Source organism: Oncorhynchus tshawytscha, linkage group LG29 (genome assembly GCF_018296145.1).
Source record: "Oncorhynchus tshawytscha isolate Ot180627B linkage group LG29, Otsh_v2.0, whole genome shotgun sequence".
NCBI lineage: Eukaryota > Metazoa > Chordata > Actinopteri > Salmoniformes > Salmonidae > Oncorhynchus > Oncorhynchus tshawytscha.
Genome location: NC_056457.1, coordinates 25,455,490 through 25,475,249, shown reverse-complemented (window position 1 = coordinate 25,475,249; position 19,760 = coordinate 25,455,490). Strand labels below are relative to the sequence as shown.

Below are 19,760 nucleotides of genomic sequence, written 5' to 3'. Positions count from 1 at the left end.
TGAATTTAAAATGGATTAAATACATCCTTTTTGTCACTGGCCTAAACACAATACCCAATAATGTCAAAGTGGAATTATGTTCTTCAAAATGATTACACATTTATTACAAATGAAAAGCTGAAATGTCTTGAGTCAATCAGTATTCAACCCTTTTGTTATGACCTACATAAGTTCAGTTGTACACATGTGCTTAACAAGTCACATAATAAGTTGCATGGACTCACTCTGTGTGCAATAATAGTGATTAACATGAGTTTTGAATGACTACCCCATCTCTGTACCCCACACATACACTTATCTGTCATGTCCCTCAGTTAAGCAGTGAATTTCAAACACAGATTCAACCACAAAGACCAGGGAGGTTTTCCAACGCCTCGTAAAGAAGGGCCCCTATTGGTAGATGGGTAAACATGTGATTATCCCCTTGAGCAGGGTGAAGTTATTTTGAAAATAATAATGGACAAATGTTGTACAATCCAGTTGTGGAAAGCTCTTAGAGACTTACCCAGAAAGACTTACAGCTGTAAGTGCTACCAGTGGTGTAAAGTACCTAAGTATAAATAATTTGAAGTACTACTCAAGTTGTTTTTTTGGGTATCTGTACTTTACTATTTATATTTTTGGCAACTTTTACTCCACTACATTCTCAAAGAAAATAATGTACTTTTTACCCCATACATTTTCCCTGACACCCAAAAGTACTCGTTACATTTAGACAGGAAAATGGTCAAATTCACACCCTTATCAAGAGAACATCCATAGTCATCTCTACTGCCTCTGATCTGGTAGACCCACTAAACGCAAGTGCTTGGCTATCCTGGCTATCCGTATATAAAATAAACACATTGTGCCGTCTGGTTTGCTTAATATAAGACATTTTAAATGATTTGTACTTTTACATTTGATACTTAAGTATATTTAAATCCAAATACTTTAAGACTTTTACTCAAGTAGTATTTTACTGGGTGACTTTCACCTCAACTTGAGTCATTTTCTGTCACGATCGTGTGGAGAGACGGACCAAGGCGCAGCGTGATTGGAGTTCCACATCTTTATGTGAGTGAAACTTAAAACAAACCAAGACACAAAGAACGACCGTGCAGTACTGAGGTGCTCCATGCACTCTCTCAAAAACAATCTCCCACAAAGCAGTTTGGAAAAGGGAACCCTTAAGTATGATCCCCAATTAGACACAACGAACATCAGCTGCCTCTAATTGGGAACCATACCAAGAGCAACAACATAGAACTATATCACCTAGAACACCCCCTAGTCACACCCTGACCTACTACACCATAGAGAACCAAGGGCTCTCTATGGACAGGGTGTGACATTTTCTATTAAGGTATCTTTACTTTTACTCAAGTATGATCATTGGGTACTTTTTCCACAACTGCTAACATGAAAAATTACCAGCCACACACGGCAGACTGACTTGCTAGTGGATACATGCAGTGACTAGCTAGCATGCTAGCAGCCTCATTTGAAAATGTACCTAGGCAAGCCAGTTAAAATCAAATTTGTATTTTTAATGACAGCCTAGGAACAGTGGGTTAACTGCGTTGTTTAGAGGCAGAATGACATATTAATACCTTGTCAGCTCTGGGATTCGTTCTAGCAACCTTTCGGTTACTGGCCCAACGCTCTTACCACGAGGCTACATGCCGCCCTATCATACAGAACACACCAACATGGAAGACAAAAGCCCTTTGTGTTTGGCTGTTGTCCAGGGTGTCCAGGCCTCTAGAGACCACGAATAGAAACAGCTTATTAAGGTCATAGTCTGGAATCCACAGAATGAGGATGAGGAATGTGAAGATAAGGAATACTGCATTAACATTACTGTGTCAATAATGGTGTTGAGTTCATGTGGTTTCATATCGACGTTAAGGTAAGGGGTTAGAGGTTAGATAAATGGCAGAGTGTTAAAATCAACTTTACCGAAATGACTACAAGGGCACAGAATTCCCTCTCACCCCCCCCCTGTTCCAACAATATCTCTTTCTATTTTTCTCCCTCTCTTTTTCTGTTTGACATTGTTCTCAGGCCTTAGTCGGTCTTCATTGAAACCTCCCACAAAAGGAGTCTGAGTCTGAGTTTGAGTTCTCCAGCCCTTGCAGTGTTGCATAGTGGTAGAATACAGTATAGAACCATTACAGAACAGAGGACAGAGCATGTTACAGAATTACAGTACCAGTCAAAAGTTTGGGCACACCTACTCATTCAAGGGTTTTTCTTTATTTTTACTATTTTCTACATTGTAGAATAATAGTTTAGACATCGAAACTAGGAAATAACACATATGGAATCATGTAGTAACCAAAAAAGTGTTAAACAAATCAAAATATGTTATATTTGAAATTCTTTAAAGTAGCCATCCTTGATGACAGCGTTGCATACGCTTGGCATTCTCGCAACAGTCTTGAAGGAGTTCCCACATATGCTGAGCACTTCTTAGCTGCTTTCCCTTCACTCTGCGGTCCAACTCATCCCAAACCATCTCAATTGGGTTGAGGTCGAGTGATTGTGGAGGCCAGGTCATCTGATGCAGCACTCCATCACTCTCCTTCTTGGTCAAATAGCCCTGACACAGCCTGGAGGTGTGTTGGGTCATTGTGCTGTTGAAAAACAAATGATAGTCCCACTAAGCGCGAACCAGATTGGATGGTGTATCTCTGCAGAATGCCGTGGTAGCCATGCTGGTTAAGTGTGTCTTGAATTCTAAATAAATCACTGACAGTGTCACCAGCAAAGCACCCCCACACCATCACACCTCCTCCTCCATGCTTCACAGTGGGAACCACACATGCAGAAATCATCCGTTCACCTACAGTACTCTGGTTCTCACAAAGACACGGCGGTTGGAACCAAAAATCTCAAATTAGGACTCATCAGACCAAAAGACAGATTTCCACTGGTCTAATGTCCATTGCTGGTGTTTCTTGGCCCAAGCAAGTCTCTTCTTCTTATTGGTGTCCTTTAGTAGTGGTTTCTTTGCAGCAATTCGACCATGAAGGCCTGATTCACAAAGTCTCCTCTGCACAGTTGATGTTGAGATGTGTCTGTTACTTGAACTCTGCAATCTGAGGTGCAGTAAACTCTAATGAATTTATCCTCTGCAGCAGAGGTAACTCTGGGTCTTCCTTTCCTGTGGCGGTCCTCATGAGAGCCAGTTTCATCATAGCGCTTGATGGTTTTTGCGACTGCACATGAAGAAACCTTCAAAGTTCTTGGAATTTTCCAGATTGACTGACCTTCATGTTTTAAAGTGATGGTGGAGTGTTGTTTTTCTTTGCTTATTTGAGCTGTTTGGTAGGGCTGTCTTCTATATACCAACCCTACCTTGTCACAACACAACTGTTTGGTAGGGCTGTCTTCTATATACCAACCCTACCTTGTCACAACACAACTGTTTGGTAGGGCTGTCTTCTATATACCAACCCTACCTTGTCACAACACAACTGTTTGGTAGGGCTGTCTTCTATATACAAACCCTACCTTGTCACAACACAACTGTTTGGTAGGGCTGTCTTCTGTATACCACCCCTACCTTGTCACAACACAACTGTTTGGTAGGGCTGTCTTCTGTATACCACCCCTACCTTGTCACAACACAACTGTTTGGTAGGGCTGTCTTCTGTATACCACCCCTACCTTGTCACAACACAACTGTTTGGTAGGGCTGTCTTCTGTATACCACCCCTACCTTGTCACAACACAACTGTTTGGTAGGGCTGTCTTCTGTATACCACCCCTACCTTGTCACAACATAACTGTTTGGTAGGGCTGTCTTCTGTATACCACCCCTACCTTGTCACAACACAACTGTTTGGTAGGGCTGTCTTCTGTATACCACCCCTACCTTGTCACAACACAACTGTTTGGTAGGGCTGTCTTCTGTATACCACCCCTACCTTGTCACAACACAACTGTTTGGTAGGGCTGTCTTCTGTATACCACCCCTACCTTGTCACAACACAACTGTTTGGTAGGGCTGTCTTCTGTATACCACCCCTACCTTGTCACAACACAACTGTTTGGTAGGGCTGTCTTCTGTATACCACCCCTACCTTGTCACAACACAACTGTTTGGTAGGGCTGTCTTCTGTATACCACCCCTACCTTGTCACAACACAACTGTTTGGTAGGGCTGTCTTCTGTATACCACCCCTACCTTGTCACAACACAACTGTTTGGTAGGGCTGTCTTCTGTATACCACCCCTACCTTGTCACAACATAACTGTTTGGTAGGGCTGTCTTCTGTATACCACCCCTACCTTGTCACAACACAACTGTTTGGTAGGGCTGTCTTCTGTATACCACCCCTACCTTGTCACAACACAACTGTTTGGTAGGGCTGTCTTCTGTATACCACCCCTACCTTGTCACAACACAACTGTTTGGTAGGGCTGTCTTCTGTATACCACCCCTACCTTGTCACAACACAACTGTTTGGTAGGGCTGTCTTCTGTATACCACCCCTACCTTGTCACAACACAACTGTTTGGTAGGGCTGTCTTCTGTATACCACCCCTACCTTGTCACAACACAACTGTTTGGTAGGGCTGTCTTCTGTATACCACCCCTACCTTGTCACAACACAACTGTTTGGTAGGGCTGTCTTCTGTATACCACCCCTACCTTGTCACAACACAACTGTTTGGTAGGGCTGTCTTCTGTATACCACCCCTACCTTGTCACAACACAACTGTTTGGTCAGAGCTGTCTTCTTCTATACCACCCCTACCTTGTCACAACACAACTGTTTGGTAGGGCTGTCTTCTGTATACCACCCCTACCTTGTCACAACACAACTGTTTGGTAGGGCTGTCTTCTGTATACCACCCCTACCTTGTCACAACACAACTGTTTGGTAGGGCTGTCTTCTATATACCACCCCTACCTTGTCACAACACAACTGTTTGGTAGGGCTGTCTTCTATATACCAACCCTACCTTGTCACAACACAACTGTTTGTCTGTCTTCTGTATACCACCCTACCTTGTCACAACACAACTGTTTGGTAGGGCTGTCTTCTGTATACCACCCCTACCTTGTCACAACACAACTGTTTGGTAGGGCTGTCTTCTGTATACCACCCCTACCTTGTCACAACACAACTGTTTGGTAGGGCTGTCTTCTGTATACCACCCCTACCTTGTCACAACACAACTGTTTGGTAGGGCTGTCTTCTGTATACCACCCCTACCTTGTCACAACATAACTGTTTGGTAGGGCTGTCTTCTGTATACCACCCCTACCTTGTCACAACACAACTGTTTGGTAGGGCTGTCTTCTGTATACCACCCCTACCTTGTCACAACACAACTGTTTGGTAGGGCTGTCTTCTGTATACCACCCCTACCTTGTCACAACACAACTGTTTGGTAGGGCTGTCTTCTGTATACCACCCCTACCTTGTCACAACACAACTGTTTGGTAGGGCTGTCTTCTGTATACCACCCCTACCTTGTCACAACACAACTGTTTGGTAGGGCTGTCTTCTGTATACCACCCCTACCTTGTCACAACACAACTGTTTGGTAGGGCTGTCTTCTGTATACCACCCCTACCTTGTCACAACACAACTGTTTGGTAGGGCTGTCTTCTGTATACCACCCCTACCTTGTCACAACACAACTGTTTGGTAGGGCTGTCTTCTGTATACCACCCCCCTACCTTGTCACAACACAACTGTTTGGTATCCTGTCTTCTGTATACCACCCCTACCTTGTCCCTATCCTCTCTTTTCTTACAACTGTTTGGTAGGGCTGTCTTCTGTATACCACCCCTACCTTGTCACAACATACACTGTTTGGTAGGGCTGTCTTCTGTATACCACCCCTACCTTGTCACAACACAACTGTTTGGTAGGGCTGTCTTCTGTATACCACCCCTACCTTGTCACAACACAACTGTTTGGTCCCTAGGGCTGTCTTCTGTATACCACCCCTACCTTGTCACAACACAACTGTTTGGTAGGGCTGTCTTCTGTATACCACCCCTACCTTGTCACAACACAACTGTTTGGTAGGGCTGTCTTCTGTATACCACCCCTACCTTGTCACAACACAACTGTTTGGTGTTCTGTATACCACCCCTACCTTGTCACAACACAACTGTTTGGTAGGGCTGTCTTCTGTATACCACCCCTACCTTGTCACAACACAACTGTTTGGTAGGGCTGTCTTCTGTATACCACCCCTACCTTGTCACAACACAACTGTTTGGTAGGGCTGTCTTCTGTATACCACCCCTACCTTGTCACAACACAACTGTTTGGTAGGGCTGTCTTCTGTATACCACCCTCTGTCCCTACCTTGTCACAACACAACTGTTTGGTCCCTTTAGGGCTGTCTTCTGTATACCACCCCTACCTTGTCACAACACAACTGTTTGGTAGGGCTGTCTTCTGTATACCACCCCTACCTTGTCACAACACAACTGTTTGGTAGGGCTGTCTTCTGTATACCACCCCTACCTTGTCACAACACAACTGTTTGGTAGGGCTGTCTTCTGTATACCACCCCTACCTTGTCACAACACAACTGTTTGGTAGGGCTGTCTTCTGTATACCACCCCTACCTTGTCACAACACAACTGTTTGGTAGGGCTGTCTTCTGTATACCACCCCTACCTTGTCACAACACAACTGTTTGGTAGGGCTGTCTTCTGTATACCACCCCTACCTTGTCACAACACAACTGTTTGGTAGGGCTGTCTTCTTATACCACCCCTACCTTGTCACAACACAACTGTTTGGTAGGGCTGTCTTCTGTATACCACCCCTACCTTGTCACAACACAACTGTTTGGTAGGGCTGTCTTCTGTATACCACCCCTACCTTGTCACAACACAACTGTTTGGTAGGGCTGTCTTCTGTATACCACCCCCCTACCTTGTCACAACACAACTGTTTGGTAGAGCTGTCTTCTGTATACCACCCCTACCTTGTCACAACACAACTGTTTGGTAGAGCTGTCTTCTGTATACCACCCCTACCTTGTCACAACACAACTGTTTGGTAGGGCTGTCTTCTGTATACCACCCCTACCTTGTCACAACACAACTGTTTGGTAGGGCTGTCTTCTGACCACCCCTACCTTGTCACAACACAACTGTTTGGTAGGGCTGTCTTCTGTATACCACCCCTACCTTGTCACAACACAACTGTTTGGTAGGGCTGTCTTCTGTATACCACCCCTACCTTGTCACAACACAACTGTTTGGTAGGGCTGTCTTCTGTATACCACCCCTACCTTGTCACAACACAACTGATTGGTTCAAACGCATTAAGAAGGAAAGAAATATATATATAAAATAAATATATATATATATATAGAAGATATTTTGATTTGTTTAACACTTTTTTTTGATTACTACATAATTCCATAGGTGCTGTATATAGAGAGAAAGATGGGATTAGAGAGAGAGAGCATGTGCGTTTCCTGGCTTACTCCCAGTTTTGGAAAAGGGGTTTCACCGTGGTAACAGGTGTGCGCATGTGCTCTGCAATGTCATCAGCAGAGCTGGTCTCTCTTTTTCTGAAAAGTTTTCTTCCAACAAACAGACCACTCTCCTCACCCCCTCGCTAACACAGCACACTTCCTGACTTCCTGTCATTCTCTCCTCTCTCTTTCTTACCTCTCTGTCCCTCTCCTCTCTCTTTCTTACCTCTCACCCCCTCTCTGTCCCTATCCTCTCTCTTTCTTACCTCACACCCTCTCTCTGTCCCTATCCTCTCTCTTTCTTACCTCACACCCCCTCTCTGTCCCTATCCTCTCTCTTTCTTACCTCACACCCTCTCTCTGTCCCTATCCTCTCTCTTTCTTACCTCACACCCTCTCTCTGTCCCTCTCCTCTCTCTTTCTTACCTCACACCCTCTCTGTCCCTATCCTCTACCTCTCTCTTGTCCCTTCCTCCTCTCTTTCTTACCTCACACCCTCTCTCTGTCCCTATCCTCTCTCTTTCTTACCTCACACCCTCTCTCTGTCCCTATCCTCTCTTTCTTACCTCACACCCTCTCTGTCCCATCCTCTCTCTCTGTCCCTATCCTCTCTCTTTCTTACCTCACACCCTGTCTCTCTGTCCCTATCTCTCTCTCTTTCTTACCTCACACCCACTCTCTGTCCCTATCCTCTCTCTTTCTTACCTCAAATCAAATCAAATCAAATCCTCACACCCTCTCTCTGTCCCTATCCTCTCTCTTTCTTACCTCACACCCCCTCTCTGTCCCTATCCTCTCTCTTTCTTACCTCACACCCTCTCTCTGTCCCTATCCTCTCTCTTTCTTACCTCACACCCTCTCTCTGTCCCTCTCCTCTCTCTTTCTTACCTCACACCCTCTCTCTGTCCCTATCCTCTCTCTTTATTACCTCACACCCTCCCTCTCTGTCCCTATCCTATCCTCTCTTTCTTACCTCACACCCTCTCTCTGTCCCTATCCTCTCTCTTTCTTACCTCACACCCTCTCTCTGTCCCTATCCTCTCTCTTTCTTACCTCACACCCTCACCCTATCCTCTCTGTCCTGTCTGTCCTCTCTCTTTCTTACCTCACACCCTCTCTCTGTCCCTCTCCTCTCTCTTTTTTACCTCACACCCTCTCTCTGTCCCTATTCTCTCTCTTTCTTACCTCACACCCTCTCTCTGTCCCTATCCTCTCTCTTTCTTACCTCACACCCTCTCTCTCTGTCCCTCTCCTCACCTCTCTCTTTCTACCTCACACCCTCTCTCTGTCCCTATCCTCTCTCTTTCTTACCTCACACCCTCTCTCTGTCCCTATCCTCTCTCTTTCTTACCTCACACCCTCTCTCTGTCCCTATCCTCTCTCTTTCTTACCTCACACCCTCTCTCTGTCCCTATCCTCTCTCTTTCTTACCTCACACCCTCTCTCTGTCCCTCTCCTCTCTCTTTCTTACCTCACACCCTCTCTCTGTCCCTCTCCTCTCTCTTTCTTACCTCACACCCTCTCTCTGTCCCTATCCTCTCTCTTTCTTACCTCACACCCCCTCTCTGTCCCTCTCCTCTCTCTTTCTTACCTCTCACCCCCTCTCTGTCCCTATCCTCTCTCTTTCTTACCTCACACCCTCTCTCTGTCCCTATCCTCTCTCTTTCTTACCTCTCACCCCTCTCTCTGTCCCTCTCTCTCTCTTTCTTACCTCTCACCCCTCTCTGTCCCTATCCTCTCTCTTTCTTACCTCACACCCTCTCTGTCCCTATCCTCTCTCTTTCTTACCTCACACCCTCTCTCTGTCCCTATCCTCTCTCTTTCTTACCTCACACCCTCTCTCTGTCCCTATCCTCTCTCTTTTTACCTCACACCCTCTCTCTGTCCCTATCCTCTCTCTTTCTTACCTCACACCCTCTCTCTGTCCCTCCCTCTCTCTTTCTTACCTCACACCTCTCTCTGTCCCTATCCTCTCTCTTTCTTACCTCACACACCCTCTCTGTCCCTCTCTCTCTCTTTCTTACCTCACACCCTCTCTCTGTCCCTCTCCTCTCTCTTTCTTACCTCACACCCTCTCTCTGTCCCTATCCTCTCTCTTTCTTACCTCACACCCCTCTCTGTCCCTCTCCTCTCTCTTTCTTACCTCACACCCTCTCTCTGTCCCTCTCCTCTCTCTTTCTTACCTCACACCCTCTCTCTGTCCCTCTCTCTTTCTTACCTCACACCCTCTCTCTGTCCCTCTCTCTTTTTTAACGCTCTCTTGTTTTCAATAAGATCATGTTCTGAGAGTGTACTGGGAAAATGTACTGACTCACTGAATAGCAAGCAGAGAATAGAATAATTGTAAGCAGCTCGACTACCACAACAACACTACCACAACAACACTACCACATCAACACTACACATCAACACTACCACAACAACACTACCACAACAACGCTACCACATCAACACTACACATCAACACTACCACAACAACACTAACACATCAACGCTACCACAACAACACTATCACAACAACAATAACACATCAACACTACCACAACAACACTACCACAACAACGCTACCACATCAACACTACACATCAACACTACCACAACAACACTACCACAACAACACTACCACATCAACACTACACATCAACACTACCACATCAACACTACCACAACAACACTACCACATCAACACTACCACAACAACACTACCACATCAACACTACCACAACAACACTACCACATCAACACTACCACAACAACACTACCACAACAACACTACCACATCAACACTACACATCAACACTACCACATCAACACTACCACAACAACACTACCACAACAACACTACCACAACAACACTACCACAACAACACTACCACATCAACACTACCACAACAACACTACCACAACAACACTACCACATCAACACTACACATCAACACTACCACAACAACACTATCACAACAACACTACCACAACAACACTATCACAACAACAATAACACATCAACACTACCACAACACCACTACCACATCAACACTACCACAACAACACTACCACATCAACACTACCACAACAACACTACCACATCAACACTACCACAACAACACTACCACATCAACAGTACCACAACAACACTACCACAACAACACTACCACATCAACACTACCACATCAACAGTACCACATCAACACTATCACAACAACACTATCACAACAACACTACCACATCAACATTACCACAACAGATCCGTTCCAGCCATTATTATGAGCCCTCCTCCCCTCAGCAGCCTCCACTGCAACACACCATTGGTAGAGCTTTCTTTGCTGGGGGAAAGTGGAAAGAACAGGAGACTCTGACCTTTAACCCTTGAATCTGGTGGTGTTTAGTAACACCAATGATGGTGGACAAAAGATGACGTCATACTCAGGCTGTTTAGTATTGAAAACAATGTGTCTTGGGGGGTGGGTTTGCTTGGGGGGTGGGTCTCCCATAGACACCCATTTGATAGCAGCTGGGTCTGGTCTGCTTAGTTCATCAACTGTATATGAACCAGAAAAAATGAGGGAGTGGGATGTCTCGCTTCCTCTTCCATCTCTGGTAATACTGTGGTCAGGAGTCACTGAGCTAGCGAGGGGGAGTGTAAAGATTTACACAAAATACCTAAGGGTTAAGGGCTTGAGGCCAGGCCGGGGCTAGGGAGGGGGTTAAGGGCTTGAGGCCAGGCCGGGGCTAGGGAGGGGGTTAAGGGCTTGAGGCCAGGCCGGGGCTAAAAGGCCACCTAAGGGTTAAGGGCTTGAGGCCAGGCCGGGGCTAGGGAGGGGGTTAAGGGCTTGAGGCCAGGCCGGGGCTAGGGAGGGGGTTAAGGGCTTGAGGCCAGGCCGGGGCTAGGGAGGGGGTTAAGGGCTTGAGGCCAGGCCGGGGCTAGGGCGGGGGTACGGGCTCAGGGTCTACTGTATGTGGTCTGAGGGAATTTGGAATTAAGAAGCAGCACCCCCTCTTATGGGGAACCAAGGCACCACCACAGAGACACTATTCAATTATTAAATATGTAATTCTGTGGACACCACAATTTCCCCACTGCTGTGAGATCACTTCCTGCTCCAGTGTTTCTGCAGGTTTATACAGGAAGCAAAACCTCAGCTTGACCGTGGAGTTTGATCTCAATTCCTCTCTCCAAGAACACTCACCTTCCAACAGTGTGTGTGTGTGTATGTGTGTGTGTGTTCTGTTATGTTTTTACAGGTATGTTTGCATGTAGATATGGCATATGTGGTATGCATGTCTATCAGTGGAGGCTCCTCAGGGGAGGAAGGGGAGCACCATCCTCGTCAGTGAAATGCCCCAAAAAATAAGTGAAACGTTAAGAAAGTTATCCTTTTTAGAAGTTATCCTTTTTTTAAAACTATACTAAATATATTCATATGTCACCAAATAATTTATTAAAATACACTGTTTTGCAATGAAGGTCTACAGTAACTTCAACAGCACTGTCTGGGCTAGCACCATGGTGTTGCCGGAGGACAGCTAGCTTCCGTCCTCCTCTGGCTACATTGACTTCAATACAAAACCTACGAAACTCGTAGGCCTCAACCCCTTTGTTACGGATACAAGTATCCTGTGTGTGTATCCTGTGTGTTTCTTTTCTCTCCTTCTCCCCTCACAGGTGAAAATCATCACTCCCCAATCAGACAACAATCAATCATCAATCAGAAGACACACCTCCTCCTGTTTCCTACCCTATCACAGTTCCTTCCCCTTGGTTTAAAAACCCCATCAGTTGTTTGCTCTAGAGCTCAATCTCTCTGTAAATGCCATGTATGTAGGTCTCTGTGTTTCACTTTCTCTTTTGTGTCTTAACCTCTCTTTTGTTTGAGCACCTCCAAATCACTTTGTCATCTCCTGTGAGTATTGTTTTTGGTTATGGTGTTTGTGTTTGATTGCTGGTGGGAAAAGGGGAAACCAAGACAAGTCGCCCATGGGCATACACTACCCGTAGGTAGACTTTGTTAAAAACACTAGTTAGAACTGGGCGGACCACCCACTGTATTTTTGGTTAGTTAGTTAGCTGTTGTTAAAATAGGCTAGTCTAGCTTAGGGGTGTTTTGAATGCTTATTGTTTCTTTCCTTGGGTCCAGCTCAGCCCCTTTTCCTGCTCCCCCCATTACCGTGTGTTTTACAATAAACCCTGAGTTTGACGGTATAATTTCAGTTGTTGTGGTTATTTCGTTCACACTTTTACTTTGTCACAATTATAATTTGCATGAGTTATGTTACGGGTCTCATTACCATCCCCCCTAGACTGTCGGGCCAAAAGGGATTCGTAACACCCTTCCACAGACATACATGGTAATTATGAACACTTACGGAGGACGTCCTCCAACCAATCAAAGCTTCTGCAGAATGAACTGACATGTTATCCATCCAATCATAGAATTAGGATCAGAGAATGAACCTAGTGAGTTGTATTGGGATTGTGACACAAAGCATTATGGGGGTTCTATGTGTTGAGAACCTTGGTGACATTGTTGGATAGAGATTAAGAGTGAAGAGTGATAGTTGAGCATTTTTTATATATTATTCAATTCAAATTATTTTTTTTTAAATTACAGGAGACGGAGGAGGTATGTTATAAATTGTTTTCTTGGTTTTATAACTTTATTTTGTGTCCAGTTAGTGTAATTTATTTAAATTTGCCTTGCTAACTTCAGTAGCTAGCTAGTTACCAGTGCAATTGTGCAGTTTTCTCTGACAAAATGGCCAACGCTGCAAAAATTGTGACATTTTTGTTGAAGAACCCCTTTCATTCTCTGGGGTACACGGAAAATGTGTGAATTAAAAGCGAGTGTTGACCTCTGCCTGAGATCAGATTCAATGAAAAAGAATGAAAAGGTGAGGGCGTTCAATACCACCTGGTATCAAAAGTATATCTGTTTAACAGGGAGCCTTTCATCAAGCCACCTGTATTGCTGGCCTTGCCTGCTTTTTGGAAAGTCTGAGCCTTGGTCAAAAGGTGGGTACTGTGACCTGAAGAACATCGATCATTCAGCTAAACAGAATAACAAAACCAGGGAGCGTATAAATGCCCACATCAGATTCAAGCTTCTGGGAAAAAGCATATCAACACCAAAGCTTATCAACGCCACCACATTTTTGGGCATGCAAGAATGAGCTTTGTAGAGGACACGACGAGAGGGAACGTTCCGCCAACAAGGGCAACTACAAGGAGCTTGCAGAGGTCACTACACGCTACAATGCGTTACTTGCTGAACATATGGAACTTTCGACTGTCTTTTCTGGGATGTCGAAAACAATTCTGAGTGATTTGATATCTTCCATCTTTCATCCATTAAAAGATAGATTAAAGAGAGAAGTTGACGAAGGCGCATATTTTAACGTGCGCTCAACTAGGCTTTCCAATTCCCCCCGGTAGTTATTTAATAAAGATGATAACACAATCACTCCGGACAGACACAAGCAAAAACTCATGACATAAATGTTGCAGGCTACACCTAAACATTAGACATCTGACATGCTGTATGGGATGAAAACAATACTATTTTTTCTGTCCGATCAACTGTAGGCTACTAATAAGAGCAGCTGTATAACGTTACATCCTATGGGCTAGTTACATCCTAAGGGCTAGTTGCATCCTAAGGGCTAGTTGCATCCTATGGGCTAGTTGCATCCTAAGGGCTAGTTACATCCTAAGGGCTAGTTACATCCTAAGGGCTAGTTACATCCTAAGGGCTAGTTACATCCTAAGGGCTAGTTACATCCTAAGGGCTAGTTACATCCTAAGGGCTAGTTACATCCTAAGGGCTAGTTACATCCTAAGGGCTAGTTACATCCTAAGGGCTAGTTACATCCTAAGGGCTAGTTACATCCTATGGGCTAGTTACATCCTATGGGCTAGTCCATCTGTCAGGGTAACTCATTGGTAACGTTCTGTATTTATGGTCCATTTATTTGTCAGGATAAAATGTGACTGATCAAATGTAGTTTATATTCAGCATTGGGCTGGCTAGGCTGCCTATATGTTTTTAATCCAAAATGATTCACTGGAATTAATAAATCAACATAACAGTGATGACAGATGTGAGTAAATGTTTTATAAGGCCTACAGTTGCATTGGCCTGCATGATGTAAACATGCATAAAGCCAGCTCAGCCCTGTGAGTTCTATTGTCTATCTGTTGTTGTAGAGGAAAAACCCCTCCTAATCTAGTCTAAATATATATATGAATAAATACATGGTAGCTGCAGTTTGACAGGATTTTCATCCCCCTGGGGCCAAGAGTTTTTTTCAGGAGTTTTTTTTAAAACCATGTGACCTGATTAGGAAAAACTGGTCCCATCAGAGCCCATATAAAACCTTTTTACAACTGATTAATCACTGTCATACCTTATTGGGTCCAGAGTTCTCCTAGTTAGGTTAACATATAAGGAAAAACTCCAGGCCCCAAGGGTTAAAAATTGCCCCACTGCTCTGGGACCTATGGTACCACCAGTCTGACTGCTCTGGGACCTATGGTGCCACCAGTCTGACTGCTCTGGGACCTATGGTGCCACCAGTCTGACTGCTCTGGGACCTATGGTGCCACCAGTCTGACCACTCTGGGACCTGCCACCAGTCTCACCACTCTGGGACCTGCCACCAGTCTGACCACTCTGGGACCTGTGGTGCCACCAGTCTGACCACTCTGGGACCTGTGGTGCCACCAGTCTGACCGCTCTGGGACCTACGGTGCCACCAGTCTGACCACTCTGGGACCTATGGTGCCACCAGCCTGACCACTCTGGGACCTATGGTGCCACCAGTCTGACCACTCTGGGACCTACGGTGCCACCAGTCTGACCGCTCTGGGACCTATGGTGCCACCAGTCTGACCGCTCTGGGACCTGCCACCAGTCTGACAACTCTGGGACCTATGGTGCCACCAGTCTGACCACTCTGGGACCCTATGGTGCCACCAGTCTGACTGCTCTGGGACCTGCCACCAGTCTGACCGCTCTGGGACCTATGGTGCCACCAGTCTGACCGCTCTGGGACCTGCCACCAGTCTGACAACTCTGGGACCTATGGTGCCACCAGTCTGACCACTCTGGGACCCATGGTGCCACCAGTCTGACTGCTCGGGGACCTGCCACCAGTCTGACCGCTCTGGGACCTATGGTGCCACCAGTCTGACCGCTCTGGGACCTATGGTGCCACCAGTCTGACCCATGGTGCCACCTCTGAGGCCCTGCCACCAGTCTGACCGCTCTGGGACCTATGGTGCCACCAGTCTGACCGCTCTGGGACCTGCCACCAGTCTGACCGCTCTGGGACCTGCCACCAGTCTGACCGCTCTGGGACCTGCCACCAGTCTGACCACTCTGGGACCTCTGGGACCACCAGTCTGACCACTCTGGGACCTATGGTGCCACCAGTCTGACCACTCTGGGACCTATGGTGCCACCAGTCTGACCACTCTGGGACCTATAGTGCCACCAGTCTGACAACTCTGGGACCTATGGTGCCACCAGTCTGACCGCTCTGGGACCTATGGTGCCACCAGTCTGACCGCTCTGGGACCTATGGTACCACCAGTCTGACCGCTCTGGGACCTATGGTGCCACCAGTCTGACTGCTCTGGGACCTATGGTGCCACCAGTCTGACTGCTCTGGGCCCTATGGTGCCACCAGTCTGACCGCTCTGGGACCTATGGTGCCACCAGTCTGACTGCTCTGGGACCTATGGTGCCACCAGTCTGACCACTCTGGGCCCTATGGTGCCACCAGTCTGACCACTCTGGGACCTGCCACCAGTCTGACCGCTCTGGGACCTGCCACCAGTCTGACCATTCTGGGACCTATGGTGCCACCAGTCTGACTGCTCTGGGACCTATGGTACCACCAGTCTGACCGCTCTGGGACCTAACACCAGTCTGACCGCTCTGGGACCTATGGTGCCACTAGTCTGACCGCTCTGGGACCTATGGTGCCACCAGTCTTACCGCTCTGGGACCTGCCACCAGTCTGACCGCTCTGGGACCTATGGTGCCACCAGTCTTACCGCTCTGGGACCTATGGTGCCACCAGTCTTACCGCTCTGGGACCTGCCACCAGTCTGACCGCTCTGGGACCTATGGTGCCACCAGTCTGACTGCTCTGGGACCTATGGTGCCACCAGTCTGACCGCCCTGGGACCTATGGTGCCACCAGTCTGACCGCTCTGGGACCTATGGTGCCACCAGTCTTACCGCTCTGGGACCTGCCACCAGTCTGACCGCTCTGGGACCTATGGTTTGACCCAACCAAATCATGAGAAAACCAAAAGAGAATTACTTGACACATTGGAAAGAATTAAGCAAACTAGAATGTTATTTGACCCTAAACAGAGAGTACACAGTGGCAGAATACCTGACCACTGTGACTGACCCAAAATTAAGGAAAGCTTTGACTATGTACAGACTCAGTGAGCATAGCCTTGCTATTGAAAAAGGCTGCCGTAGGCAGACCTGGCTCTCAAGAGAAGACAGGCTATGTGCTCACTGCCCACAAAATGAGGTGGAAACTGAGATGCACTTCCTAACCTCCTGCCCAATGTATGGACATATTAGAGACACATATTTCCCTCAGATTACACAGACCCACAAATTATTAAAAAACAAATCTAATTTTGATAAACTCCCATATCTACTGGGTGAAATTCCACAGTGTGCCATCACAGCAGCAAGATTTGTGACCTGTTGGTACAAGAAAAGGTCAACCAGTGAAGAACAAACACCATTGTAAATACAACCTGTATTTATGTATATTTATTTACCTTTTTGTGCTTCAGCTATTTGCACATCGTTACAACACTGTACATCGCCATAAAATGACATTTGTAATGTCTCTATTCCCTCGTAACATTTTGACTGTAATATTTACTGTTAATTTTGTATTGTTTATTTCACTTTTGTTTATGATTTATTTCACTTGCTTTGGAAACGTTAACACATGTTTCCCAGGCCAATAAAGCCCTTTGAATTGAGAGAGAGGACCGCTGCTGCAAGGAGTAGCCCCTGATGAGGAGAGAAGGAGGCTGGCAAATAAAAAATAGGAGTAGACTGATACAGTTCCTTATGAAATAGTGATGCCTGCTTTAGTCTAAGTGACAACACCAGATGTACATTCTGCTCTGGAGGTCAGGTCCCCAGGGGGGCTCTGTGCCAACCCAGCCCAGCCAGCACTCACCTTAATTGGGGAGGCCAGGGACAATGACCACCCACCAACCACCACTCTGGATCTCTTACTAGCCAGGTGGCAGCGTGTGGAGTTGTGTCTCACACACACACAAATACACACACACAGACAAACTCATGCAAGAAGACACACACACAGACACGCACCATCTGCAATTATAAAATAATGGCAACAGCAACAAGACACACCCTTTCCTGAGCTAAAAGACAAACAAACAGTGACAGGGAGAGAAAGAGTGAGAGACACGGTGACAGTGTTTCACTGACCTGTGAGAACCCCATCATGTCGGAGCATCTCTCTCTCTCTCTGTCAGAAGACGGCAGATCTAACTGTACTCCAGTTGTGAGTTGGAGTGAGTGTGAGAGAATGACAAAGGGAGGGAGAGACGAAGAGTGGGAAGGAGAGACTAGGGTAGGACCATTGGATAAAGACATGTCAATCACTGGCAGACAGCCAATGGGGAGCTGGGGGTGAGATTCATGGCCAGAATCTCCCGTCACTGGCACCTGCCTGTCTCAATCAAACTCATACACTCCACCCATGCTGTGTAAGTGTGTGTGCATGTGTCCTTGCCTGTGTGGTTGTGACAATAGAATCCATCTTAGCCTTAGCTTACAAGGTCATGTGACACATTGATGACATTCCAGTGACGTCTGGACCTGACATTCTGCCTCACGCACCCATGGGTCGTTCCACCTCAAAAAGCACCATCTCAGCTTGTTCTGAAATCATTTATGTTGTTAGAAACAGATAAGATGAGCATTTCTGCAACAATATTTTGTTGAAAAATGTTTTGATCTGAGACAATTAACTAATTGATTGCACCCAAATTGGCCATTTTAATTCATAGGATTTGTATAATAGTCAATAAATATAGTACCTAATATCCGATTTGGACCAATGAGGAATCCAAAGAAACTGTCAAAAGCAACCCATGAACCCTCCAGTCCCCAAGCCAATCCCACCCCGACAACATGTATATAGCATCAGTCCTGTCTGACCAGTAGTATGGAGCTGTGTCTCAGAGCATATTGTTTCTTCATCCTATATAATGTATTCCCAGTGAATTTGGGGATGTTTTTCCCCTGTTCAGACAATATAGTCATTGAAGTTGTTAGGTTTATGTCCCTTCCTGTTGTTACCAGGTTCTGACCACTAGATGGTGCTATTCCAAGTGATTTATTTGAAAATAATTTGTTATCCACCGTTTCAAACTCTTAGCATTTATGGAACAAATCCAATGCAAGTCAATGGCATCTATATTAGCATTGTCACGCTCCATCCTGAAGTACTTCTAAACATATATTGTGTATTTCAATGATGTTACTTATAGATGATTTGAATATGAAGCCAGAAAGTGTTAATATAGGTATTATTAACTTGTATTGGATTTATGCCACAAATGCTAAAAAAAAAAAATTGAAACATTGGACAGGTAAACAAAGCCCAAACATAGGTTGCTATCATAACTTGTCCATAGACTGGTGGGTGAAAGGTCATATAGTGGATGGTGCCTAATGGAAATCTGTTATCTCCTATAGAGTCCTTTCATATCAGGTCAGTTTAAGGGGAGGAGGAGGAGAGGAAGCCACTTCAAACGGTAGAGATTAGCCAACACCTTATAACGGACATCAGTGGCTTGGTAATAATCTGTACAGCAGGCTGGTTTCTTATCGGTCTCTACAGCACACATGGTCATATGTATACATACACTGCTCAAAAAAATAAAGGGAACACTTAAACAACACAATGTAACTCCAAGTCAATCACACTTCTGTGAAATCAGACTGTCCACTTAGGAAGCAACACTGATTGACAATAAATTTCACATGCTGTTGTGCAAATGGCATAGACAACAGGTGGAAATTATAGGCAATTAGCAAGACACCCCCAATAAAGGAGTGATTCTGCAGGTGGTGACCACAGACCACTTCTCAGTTCCTATGCTTCCTGGCTGACATTTTGTTCACTTTTGAATGCTGGCAGTGCTATCACTCTAGTGGTAGCATGAGACGGAGTCTACAACCCACACAAGTGGCTCAGGTAGTGCAGCTCATCCAGGATGGCACATCAATGCGAGC

The 19,760-nt window shown here is 45.8% G+C and overlaps 1 protein-coding gene across 1 annotated transcript in view; it reads right to left on the bottom strand.

Annotated features, from left to right (window-relative positions):
* tnikb (TRAF2 and NCK interacting kinase b) overlaps positions 1–18,004 on the bottom strand; it is a 96,652-nt gene extending 78,648 nt beyond the window's left edge. Inside the window, exon 1 of the mRNA XM_042308563.1 lies at positions 17,946–18,004. Coding sequence (XP_042164497.1) covers positions 17,946–17,963 — 18 coding nt within the window. The 5' untranslated portion in view covers positions 17,964–18,004. The remainder of the gene's footprint in view (positions 1–17,945) is intronic.
* Between the last annotated feature and the right edge of the window lie 1,756 nt (positions 18,005–19,760).